Source organism: Marmota flaviventris, chromosome X (assembly GCF_047511675.1).
Source record: "Marmota flaviventris isolate mMarFla1 chromosome X, mMarFla1.hap1, whole genome shotgun sequence".
Lineage (NCBI taxonomy): Eukaryota > Metazoa > Chordata > Mammalia > Rodentia > Sciuridae > Marmota > Marmota flaviventris.
In genome coordinates, this window is record NC_092518.1 from 134,097,785 (window position 1) to 134,109,597 (window position 11,813).

The following is an 11,813-nucleotide window of genomic DNA, read 5'->3' on the forward strand; positions in this document are numbered from 1 at the left end:
GCCGCAGTGATTTAGCAAGACTCTGTCTCAGATTAAAGATAAAAGGGCTAGGATGTAGCTCAGTAGTAAAGCACCCCTGAGTTCAATCCCCAGACTGCAAATTTTTTTTCTAGAAATAAATACACCTTTGATACTGTAGTGGTGGGTACATGTCATTACACAATTTTGTCAAAACTCAGAACGTACAATGCCAAGAGTGGACCCTAATGTAAACCAATGTAGATTCATTGATTTTTAACAAATGGAGGATGGGGGGAGACACTATATTTTTTGCTTAGTTTTGCTGTGAACATAAAATAGCTCTAAAATGTTTCCTAGAAAAAGGGAATACACTATTATGAGCTTGGCATAGGCTCAGGGCTGGGCATTGGCTGCTACGAACATCATCTACATGCAGGCTGAGCCGTCCTCATTTCTCTGGTTTGATCTTTGCAGTTCTGGCATAAAAACTACTTTCTTCCTGGTGGGCCTTTTTTTCCTGGGCACTCCCATGCCTCTAACTTGATATCTATCTGCCCTTGACTTTCATTCTGAAGGTTTGCTTTGCACTCAGTACTTTCCCTGGGTCTGGAAGCACTTAATGCCTAGGAGTTGAAGGCTCAGAAAGCCTGTCTGCACAGCAGGATCCTAAGTCCATCACCCCCTAACACAGATACTTCAAGAATGCCTGACTGTCTTCTCAAATTACCACAATGTCCTGATTCCTCCCATCTGGGAAGTCCAAGCCACCCTTTCTTGTTTTTTGGAACTCAGAGTGCTTTTACACCCCTTATTTGGTATGTCAGCACCTTGACTGGTTTTAGTTATTTTACTTGTCCCTACAGGTGCATTGTGGGTGGGAAGAAGTTGGTGAGTTTCCTTGGGTCCCAGAAGACAGAACCATGTCTCCAGTTAAGGCTATGGGTGACACCAACTGGGGAAGTACTCTGCTTACCACTTGAGTCACATCTTAGCCACTGGGGGGGGGGAGGCTGTCAATGGCAGGGGCCCTATAGAGAAAGGCTGTCTACTAAGGCTGTGGGGACAGGTTGGCTGAGTCTCTAGGACTTATCCCCTCCATGCACATAATACCACCCCTGACTCTCCACTGAGGACAACATCTGAATGCATTTCATTCCATTGGGGGCCATCAATTTATTAAGAGGTCATCTAGAAGGTGGGCCCTCTGACAAACCGCATACTGCCATGTACTGCATTAGGGGCTGTGACCAGGCTCTGACTACCTCACTATCGAAGGCCAGTCTGCTCTAAGGGCCCCTCTCCTGCTGAGAGAGAGGTTAGAGGCAGGCAGGCATGTGAAAGTGCTTACTAGTTTTGGCTCACTGAAAGCAATCACACTGTAAGCAAGTTTGGACCACAATATAGTGAGTGTGTCTGGAAGGGAGAGGTTCTGGAAGATGCCCCAACCTGCCAAGTAGCTACTACAGTGAGAAGAATGGGCACCTAGAGCCTTTGCAGCCAGGGGCACTTGGGAATTGGGAAGGAGATGACATGAGTGGAAGAAAGGGCAAAGTGGGGGCTGACTGGGACCAGCTTTAGGAAAAGGAGATGGGTACCTGGGCTCCTATGACAAAGTATGATGGGCCAGCTCCACAGTCCCCATCATCTTGGGGTCACTGCCTCAGAGCCCTGATGTGTTGGGGCTGGGGAGCCTCCTGCCTGGGCATGGGGCAAGACCTCGACTCTGTGTTGGCACCATGCAGACTCCCTCGGCCTGGTCCTGGTGATTGGCTGTGCTAGCTGGCCACACTTCTCCGCGGGATGCAGCCTTCCATCTCCAGCGCCTCAGGCCAGCCCTCATACTTGTTGGTGTGCTTACTGTTCTTCACATGCTGTGAGATGGAGGGAGCAAGAAGTCATGGTCTGGCCCTTAGGGACAGGGGACAGAAGTGGGCCAGGACTCTGGCCTTTGTGTTGTAGACCACCTGTGTGCTCTCCAGGCACTGGTTCCCTCCCTCTGCCCCAGGAAAAAATGACAACAGCTGTAATGACCTATTCCCTTGCAGGCAGGCAGCTTGGGGGTGAATTTCTGTGTACTTATATGGGCTTGGAGGGGAGATAATACGTGTGTACCCCACCATAAGGAGTTTTCAGAAGCTGTACTGAGAACAAGGCCATGGGGACATTTTTTTCCCCTTGGGGAAGGGGGCAGCTTGAGCTATCTTTTTGTTAGCCAGAGCCTTCTAGAAATTTGTGTCATAAAGATCAGACCTTGGGGCTGGGGCTATAGCTCAGTGGTAGAGCACTTGCCTATCATGTGTGAGAGTGCACTGAGTTTGATCCTCAGCACCACATAAAAATAAATAAAACAAACAAGGGTGTTCTGTCCATCTACAACTAAAAAAATATTTAAAAAAGAGCATATTTGGGGATGCTGTGGCTTTTTCTGGACTGAGAACCTCCCACAGATGAGGATGGTGACTGGGGCTCCTTCTCACCCAGCCCCAGCACAGGGCCTGACATGTGGACTCAGGAGGGCAGCAAGGGTGTATGGTGTGGATTGGGGATATTGGGTTTTGAGAGAATTAAGACAGTACTGAGCATCATGAAGGTGCTGGGAGGATGGTTTCTTAGCTATGAGTCTTGCCACTGTGCAAACTTTGCCATTTAAAGACCCTTTAGGGTGCAATGCACATAGGATAGGGAAGGTCAAAGTTACTGCTCCTCCTTGTTCAGTAGGCAAATGGGCCAGGACCACCCAGGGACAGATGGGGGACAGGGCTATTGTCTGTTTGCTTAGGGCCTAGCTGGAAAAAATTCAGGGTAGGCTGTGGTGTGAAGAGATGGGGTGGCCAGGCTTCCAGGGCTAGGAGGCAGAGGTGCTGAGTTCTCTGCTGTACCTGCTCAAAAGGGCTCTTGTTCTGCACACCCTTGGCCCCCACAAACACCCAGCTGTCGCGGAAAGCTAGCTCCTTGGCATTCCTGCTGCCCAGCTCACTGAAAAGCTTCCTGGTCTCTTCATTCATCCTAGCACACAGAAGAAGAAATGTGAGTTGTGAGCTGTCATTGTAGAGGGACAAGACTGAGATTGACCATGACACTCACTTACTTGGTGGCTGGGTCGTCATAGGATGCCACAAACACCAAGGTACCTTCATGTAGTGGCCGAATGAACTTCAACAGATCATTGACATCTGGAGGGTGGCAGAAGGCAGGACCCACTGAGCACCCCTTCTCCCACCAATCCTTGTTCTCTAACTGATAAAACCCAAGTAGGGATTGGCCCCTGGATGTGCCAATGTACAAAGGTATAGGGACAAATTGGTAAGGAAGCTGGGAACATCCTATTACAAAAAACATAGCCTCCGGACAGAGGTAATGATCTTTCCCCTCCTGCTGCCTTCTGGGAACCCAGGCAAGTGCTTGAAAAGCCCAAGCATATGGACACAGAGGAAACTCACCCAGTCATTTTTTTGTCAGTGAAGAAGTAGGAATCTTTGACAGCCACTCACCTCCAGCCCACATGTCGAAGGCACGGGCCTCAATGAGCTCACCGCTGACCCCTGCATTGAGAGGAGGAAGGGAGTCTTCCTGGGTGAGCTGCCAGAGTCACTCCACTCTACCACTTTGGCCCTCAAAACACACTCAGAACACATTGGATGGGGAGGTGGCAACTGGGATTAGCCTTTCTGGAAGTTTTTCAAACATTCTCCTATTTATCCCCTTGTTGATAGTTGTAGCTCACTCAGAATTGTAGAGCCTCTGCCTGGCATTTGAGGCCCTCCAGGGGCTCCCATGAAGTGCCCTTCAAGTCCCTGGACCCTTCTAGTTCTTCAATGCTATCATGCTTTGGTTCATTGAGTCACACAGACCCCTTCCCAGACCTCCCTGAGAGTGCCTAGAGGGAAGGGTCAGGGAAAACACTCAGAAACCGCCTAGGGAGGAAATGCACAGGGTGCAGGTCATGGCATGGCTTCTACCTCTTTGGTCTCAACTCTGACCCGAGCATGGGGAACTCACCATTCACCAGGGCAATGTTCAGCCCACGGCCCACGTTGTCCTTGACACTGCTCATGAGCCTAAAGGGATGGAAGACTTCCAGTGGGCACATCTGCTCCATTCTTCCTTGCACAGCCCTCAGCCCTTGTGGAGCCAGTCTCAATTCCACCAGCCCACTTCCCAAACCCCATGTATCCCAAGGAGCTCACATCTTGTCCTCGAGGCAGATCTTGGGTCCGATGACATTGGCAGCCCCACTGACCATGCGGAAGGCTAGGTGCTCCTCAGGACATGGCTGGGGCAGGCCACACTTGTACTTCCTGGCCCGTGGTTCTGAGCAGGGACAGCAGGTATGACCCATGGGCCTGGCCCTGGTGTCACCTAAGATCTGAGTGGGGAGGTCAGGACCAGCCATAGGGTCGAATAAGTGACCATATAGCAGGGAACTCAGTGGGGGTCATGGCTCAGGCTAAGGCCAGGGACACTTCATGGAAACTCTGTGTTCTGCTGGCAAGGTGACAGGGACTCAAGGAGGCTTTTCTGCGCTACTGGTGGGAGAAAAGAAAGGAGGTCAAGAGCCCTTACACAGCCGGGAACAAAGCATGGAGAAAGTTAGGTTGGGGACCCAAATATATACACAGGGTACACAGCTAGACCAAAGTGGTAGAACTACAGCAGGTGAGGAAAGCATAGGGATCTGCTAGTTTGATTTCCATAGGGTGACGATGGGTGGACAGCCTGTTATGGGTTGAGCTGTGTTCCCACACAAGACAAGTTGAAGCCCTGACTCCAAGTATCTCAGAATGTGGCCTTGTTTGGAAATAAGGTCTTTATAGATAAATTAGTTAAGATGAGATCATACTGGAGTAGGTTGAGTCCTGAATGCAACATGACTGGTGTCCTTATAAGGATAACAGACAAAGGCACAGTGAAGGAGGCAGCTGTATGACAATGGGGGCAGAGATTAGAGTGACATAGCCACAAGCCTTGTTGATAACTTGATTTCAGAGTTTTGGCTTCCAGAACTGTAAGAAAATACATTTCTGTTGTTTAAGCCACCAACTTTGTGATACTTCGTTATGGCAGCCCCAGGGAATTGATGTAGATTTTGGTACCAGGAAGGAGGGTGCTTATGTGGCAAATACCTAAACATGTGGAAATGGCTTTGGAGCTGGGTGGTGGGTATATGATGTAGAATTTTGAGGTGCATGGTAGAAAGGGCCTAGATTGCCTTTAAAAGATTGTTGGTAGAAATATGGACCATAAGCTGTGGGTGGTGTTACATGTCTGTAATCCCAGAGACTCAGGAGATTGAGGCAGAAGAAGCACAAGTTTGAGGCTAGCCTCAGCAATTCAGCAAGGTTCTAAGTAACTTAGCAAGACCCTGTCTCAAAATAAAAAAATAAAAAAGGCTGAGGATGTAGCTTAGTGGTAAAGTGCCCTGTTTTAAATCTCATCCCCCCCAAAAAAGAAAATGGATTATAAAGATGATTCTGATGAAGGCTCAAAAAGACAAGAGAGCTACAGAGAAAGTTTCTATTGTCTTAGAGAATGTATATGTTATCACAAACAAAATGTTGTTGGAACTATGAACATTAAAGGTACTTTTGGCCTGGGCATGGTGGTGCACGCCTATAATCTCAGCTATTGTGGAGGTTGCAATATGAGCATCATATGTTCTAGGCCAGCCTGGGAAACTTAGAGAGACCCTGTCTCAAAATTTAAGGACTGGGGTTGTGGCTCAGAAATACAGTGCTCGCCTAGCACATGCGAGGTGCTGGGTTTGATCCGCAGCACCACATAAAAATAAATAAATAAAATAAAGGTATTGGGTCTAATCAGAACAAATAAATAAATAAATAAAATAAAACTTAAAAAAGAGCTGGGGATGTGGCTTAGTGGTAGAATGTTTGCCTAGCATGTGTGAGGCCCTGGGTTCAATCCCCAGCTCTAAAATTAAAAAAAAATGTGCTTTTGGTGAAATCTCAGAGGGAAATAAGGAACATATCACTAAGCATTAGAGGAAAGGCCATCCTTCTCATAAAGTGGCAAAGAACTTGGCTGTCTTGTGGTCTAGTGTCTTGTGGAAACGAGAACTTAAGTGTTGAACTTGGATATTTAGCTGAAGTGATTTCTAACAAAGTTGAAGGTGTGGCTTACAGTGAAGTGTGAGAGCAGAGAGAGAAACTGAGGAAAGAATTGTAAACCATGAAGGAACCAGAATATAAAGATTTGGGATATCAGCCTAATCATATTGCAAAATGAGAAAGCATCCTCTAGAGAGAATACTAAGGGTGTGTGTGTGGCTGGCCAAGCATTTGCTTAAGAGATGAGGTGGGCAGCCTGTGGGTACACTCCATCCTTTCAGAAATCTGGACTTGAAATGTGGTTATCTAGGCAGGATCTGTGGAGAACTCTCATCTTATAACTTGGACCCTTATGAATTGTACAAGAGACCAAAAATGGTTTTGTTAGTATTTTATACCAGCAGAAATACTGACAGTCTGAACTGAAAGGGACAGGTGATTCTGAAGACAGACCTGGGGATGCAGAGGCCAGAGAGGGTACAGAACCAGACAGTGAGAACATGTCTTGTTCCAGAGGAGAGGGTCACCCCAGCAGGCCCAGAGAGTAGAGCATCAGACCATAGAGAATTCTTAGGCCTTGAAACCTTGCCTGCTGGGTTTGGGGGTCTTCTTGGGATCAGTGATTCTTTTTTTTTTCCTCAAAATTATTCTTTTTGGAATAGGAATGTTTACTGTAAACCTGTCCCACCACTGCTTTCTAGCAGCAGGTAAGTTGTTTACTAGGTTCACAGCACAGCTGGCTGTGATAGCTAGTTTGGGGAGGGAGCGATGGAGAGCAGAAATACTGGGGGACTAGGGGAAGCAGGGGTGTTACAAAGGCAGTGTGAGGGGCAGGAAGAGGGGAGAAGCTGAGAGGTAACAGGAACCTTACCTGCAGTCACAGAGCTTTCTGGGCCTGTGGGTACAGAGAATTGTTTTTGTTAGCATGGAGGCCTCCAAGGGCCTACAGCAGGGCAGTGAGGCTCAGGGGCAAGGGACTACGCCAGGTTGCCCTTGGCATGCTCTCTGCTTATGCCTAAGTGATATTCATATGCAAAACTTAACACCATTTCTGCTCCAGAAAGAGGGTGAACTGGAATTGTAAAGAATGGCCAGGTGATGTATCACCAGTCACCTTCCCCATCTCAGAGCCCAGCAGACAGCCTGTAGGCATCAACCAGGGTGTCATTCCCAACTTTTAGTGGAAGCTTTCTCATCCCTTACTCTGAATTTACTAACTCCACTGGACACATGGCTATAATTAGTGGGTGTTGCTTTTCTAGCTGAAGCAGCCAGAGGCACCCTGCGGGGGAGGGGGTGGAGAACCCAAGTTGCCTGCATCCCACCCTGGGCATCTGTCCCAAGACCAGGAGGCCACCCTGGGGACCTCTGCAGCGAAGCAAGGGAGGGTCCCACACTCACTGTTGAAGAGTTGCTGGATGCGAGGAAATCCACTGCCAGGCCCACCCAGGAGGATGCTGACTATGATCCAGGTAAGACCCACAGTGACAACTAGGGCCACGATGCGGAGCGGGCCTGCAGGCAGGACAGACACGGGGCAGGCCTACCTCAGATGCTGGTGACCTCTGGAACCATCCCATGACCCCTCATGATGAGATCTCCCCTTCTGCTTGGGAAGAAGTGACCAGAGGATGGGGGGTTGGGAACTGACCCCATCCAGCAGGCCCAAGAGGGAAACTCAAATTCCCTGGCAGGTGGACGGACGAAACTGACTTCAAACTTCCAGGCTTCCCTGGAAAGGTTTCCTTGGAAGGTTTGAAGGGGCTTTTCAGAATTCAAGTGTTCCAGAGGACTCCAAGGATTCTCTTCTAGGACCTTCCTCAGCTTCCTGCCTTTGAGATCACCAATGGATACCTTTGAGACGACCAAGGCCACCCCTTTTCTTGTTCGCGGGTGTGGGGGTGTGTGTGTGTGTGTGTGTGTGTGTGTGTGTGTGTATGAGAGAGATGCTGAGGATCAAACCCAGAGATTGTACATGCTAGGCCAGAGCTGTGCCACTGAGCCACATGTCTAGCCTCTTTCCTCCTATTCTGATGGAGGGTCCTTATGCCTTTTGACGACCAGTCCCTTCACTAGCTGCAAACTGGATCCTTGTTTCCCTTCCCTTCTCAGATTTCTTGTAATAGGGATCTTTATCCTCACCCTCCCACATTTCAATATTGCTAATTTTAAGACTGAAAGAAGAAAAAGCTCTCCTTCAAAACCCCATCCTCATGCTATTTACCCTTGCCTTCCTTTTCTCCATCAAACTTTACTTAGGTTTTTTTTTTTTTTTTTTTTAATGTGGTGCTGGGGATCACACTCAGTGCATCACATGTGATAGGCAAGTGCTGTACCACTGAGCCACAACCTCAGCCCTCCCCATCAAACTAAGTCAACTATAGGAGCTGGGGATGTAGCACAGTTGTAGATTGCTTACCTAACATGTGTGACGCCCTAGGTTCAATCACAGTCCCCCCACCCAAAAGTCAACTACAGTCTGCCTTTCCATCATCTTACTTCCCACACTCTCCACAGCCTGCTCCAATTTGGCCTTGCACCATCCCAACCAAATATCTGGTAGCCAAGGCCACCCATAAATAACTGTCATGATGTCATGCCCCCAGTCATCTATTGGCTTTGATCTTCCTTGACCTGTTAGTGGACTACTCATGCCCTCCTGATGAAAACAATTCCCCGCTGGCTTCCAGGAAAGCAGTCTCCTGACCTATATGCTGCTTTTTCTCCTTGGTTAGATGATCTTCCTCTACCTCCCCTTAAGCTGGACAGAAGGGCTGAGTGGTAGACTGCTGGTGTAGAATGGATGAGGCCCTGATCCAGGTAAGACCCACAGTGACAAGTAGGTCACTGAGAAAGGGGGAGGGTGGAGAAAACTGGACAGAGGCAGCCTTCTGTACCAGGCTGCCTTCTTATCTGTATCTGTATTTTCTTTTTTGGTGATTTTATCTACAGCCAGGTGTTGAATTAACAATATGTAATGATGACTTCTTGTTGTCTACCTCCAACCCTGAGCTCTGTTGTATCTCCACCCTCCCAGTCCCTTCCTCACTACCCAGATCCAGTTGGTAAGTACATCAAGCTGTGACCTTAGCAGATCTGAACTCCAGTTCTTAGTTTCTACTTTCCATCTTATCCCAGCCTGTCCTTCCATAAGGCATCTTTATCTTAGTTGTGCAGCTGATACCAGAGCTGTCATTTGGGTTCATATCCAACCGTACAGGCAGCTTTGTCAGTTTTTGTTTAAGAGTAGACCTCTCCATCGGTACGCTGCACCCATCTGCACCCCGCTGCCATGCTCTGGAGCCTCTGTCACAACTCATTTCCCAAAAAGCAGTCGGCTTGTTATCTGAGTTGGGTGAAATTTATATAATCCTTTATCTTATAGTTTGGGAAGCTGAAGTCCTCAGGTGAGGATTTTTCTCAAGGTTACCGAATAAGTGTTCGTTCACAGTCCTCCATTTTCTCAACCAACCCCAGTGGTTCACCCGGACCCTTCCTGACACAGATGTCGGGACACCTGGGCCTTCCTCCCGTTCGCCGTGGAAGCCACCCACCTGCCAACCTCATGTCCACTTCTCCCGCTGGGTTGGGACCGCCGGCAGGTGCACTGTTTGGGGACAGTGCGCTCTGGGGGGAACAAAGGAGAAGAGCAGGTTTGGGCAGGGGCCAGGGGCAAGTCTGTCCCGGGCCTCTGCTGGGGGGCAACACAATCGGTGTTATGTTGTTTCTCAAACCAGTCCTGAACGTGTCCAGGAGGGGCATCGGGAACCCGCTGGCAAACAGAAGCCTCCGGGACTGGGGCGCAGAAGTGGGTGTCTCGGACTCAGGTCACTCCCGAGAGAAACTCGGGGCTAAGGCCATTCCTCCCGAGGCTGAGACGGAGACCGGGCTGGCCGGGGACTTGCCTGGCCGTGGGAAGACGTGGGCCCGGTCAGGGAATGCCCCGTTGGGCCGGTGCCCGGCTCTACTCGGGGAGGAGAAGAAGCTGCGCAGAGGAACCCGGCAGGCCTGGCAATGGCGGCCGGGGGAGGGGCCAGAGCTCGCAGGCACCGCCCGCCAGGGGCCGTGCCACGGGGGAGCCACAGCCCCGCGCAAGCTCCACCTCCAAAGCCGCCAAGTGGGAGGAACTGGTATCTACCCCGCCCCCTCTATGCTGACAGCCTCAAGGAACAGAGAGGGGAGCGCTAGCGCACCAACTCAGAAAGGTCTACTCCTCCAGCCTGAACTCTCTGTCCTCAACTGCGCCCCGATCATTACCGCACTGGGAGGGCTGCGAGTACTCTGTCAGCTGTTCCCATATGTCTGGAAGACAGCAGCTGGGCAGAATCAAAACAATATCCCTAACCTTTGACCCGGTGGTCAAACTTAAGGACCTCCTTCCTTAGGAAATAATCCAAAATACAATTTATAGAACCAGGCATGACACTACTCTGGTTAGAATCCAGTAGATTCTAGTTTGACATACACAACACACTCTCATACACACTTCTCGCAAACATGATCAAAGTGATCTATTTTAGCAGTCAGTCTTCTGTGATGGTCCTGGATTTGTATTTGGGTTTTGTCACCAAATTTGGTGGCCTCGCATATTTCTCTGGTACCAAACATTGGGCCTTATGGTATCCTCAGTGGGGCCCAGTACAAGTAGCTGTCAGTTATGTACATCCCTGAACCAACAACAAGGCCCAAGTTCCTAGATAATAGTGTTTATACCTTGCCTGCAGCACACAAGGAAAAGTTGATTTTATGAGTCCTCTGAGGGTCCAGACACAACTCCCCCCTTCCATAGAGACACCACACAAGTGATATGCATTGAAGGACAGCCTGCAGGAGTCCCTTATTTTCTCTGGGACTTCTTTTTGGTGTTAGGGATTAAACCGAGGACCTATATAAGTTGCTAAGCATATACTCTACCACAGAGCAGCAACCCAAACCCTGGGACTGTTTCCTGATATGCATACAGAAAGAGGTTACACTTGAACCCCACAGCTCTTCACCCTATCCACCCTGCTTGGTGCTGACCATTGTGCTACATAGAACACATATGCCCTGTCCATATTCCAGCTTTTCCTGTTGGGACTCTTCAATCCCCATGAAGGTTGACAGACTGAGGGACACTGTCATTTATCATTCAAAGTCAGCATTTGGCTCAAGACAGTTCCAACAGTTCTTAAATAGCACACAACACAAAATGGGAGTGGGAAGGCTGTGACAGGTGTCTCTAGACCTGTTAGGTGTTCTTTTCACAATTTTATGCAGAAGAAAAAAAGTATGCAAACAATTGAATAAAGTTTTGGGGATACCTGCTTAGGAGAACATAAAATGGATATAAACTTAAAGAGAAATGGCTGAAGCCTCCACCAAAGAGAGCAGAGACTGAGTCCTCAACAAACAGAATTTTTTTCAGTTGTTGGCCAATAGGATGTCAGCAATTCTGAGGCTTGGGAAGAGGAGAATGTCATTGAGGGTACAATTAGAAAAAAGGAAGTTTGGACTGACAAATACCATAGGATAATAAGTGTACAGAAGCATAAAATAATACTATATATATTTGTATTGGAATTAAATATATATAACATAACATTTGACAATTTAAATATTCAATTATACTTTTTGTTGTTAGTGCTGGGGACCAAGCCTTCTGTATGCTAAGCATATGCTGTATACCACTGGGCTATACCCCCATACCTTAGTTATTTTATTCTTTATTTTTGGGTACTGGGGATTGAATCCAGTGGTACTCTACCATTGAGGTACATCCCCACCTCTTTATGTTTTACTTTGAGA

General features: G+C 48.5%; 1 protein-coding gene across 2 annotated transcripts; it reads right to left on the reverse strand.

Annotated features, from left to right (window-relative positions):
• Nucleotides 1-1,109: 1,109 nt before the first annotated feature.
• On the reverse strand, nucleotides 1,110-10,051 carry Fam3a (FAM3 metabolism regulating signaling molecule A). 2 transcript variants are annotated; one of them, XM_027921731.2, is made up of 10 exons: nucleotides 9,932-10,051; nucleotides 9,581-9,653; nucleotides 7,428-7,541; nucleotides 6,898-6,921; nucleotides 4,149-4,272; nucleotides 3,961-4,019; nucleotides 3,453-3,503; nucleotides 3,050-3,134; nucleotides 2,841-2,967; nucleotides 1,110-1,832 (listed from the first exon to the last, which is right to left on the reverse strand). In XM_027921731.2, exons 2-10 carry the CDS (start codon nucleotides 9,591-9,593, stop codon nucleotides 1,737-1,739), a joined length of 693 nt encoding a protein of 230 aa, XP_027777532.1. In that variant the 5' UTR covers nucleotides 9,594-9,653; nucleotides 9,932-10,051; the 3' UTR covers nucleotides 1,110-1,736. The 2 variants fall into 2 exon arrangements, with proteins under 2 accessions (XP_027777532.1, XP_027777533.1); XM_027921732.3 differs by lacking the exons at nucleotides 9,581-9,653; nucleotides 9,932-10,051 and having other exon boundaries at nucleotides 4,149-4,327; nucleotides 7,428-7,494.
• Nucleotides 10,052-11,813: the final 1,762 nt, after the last annotated feature.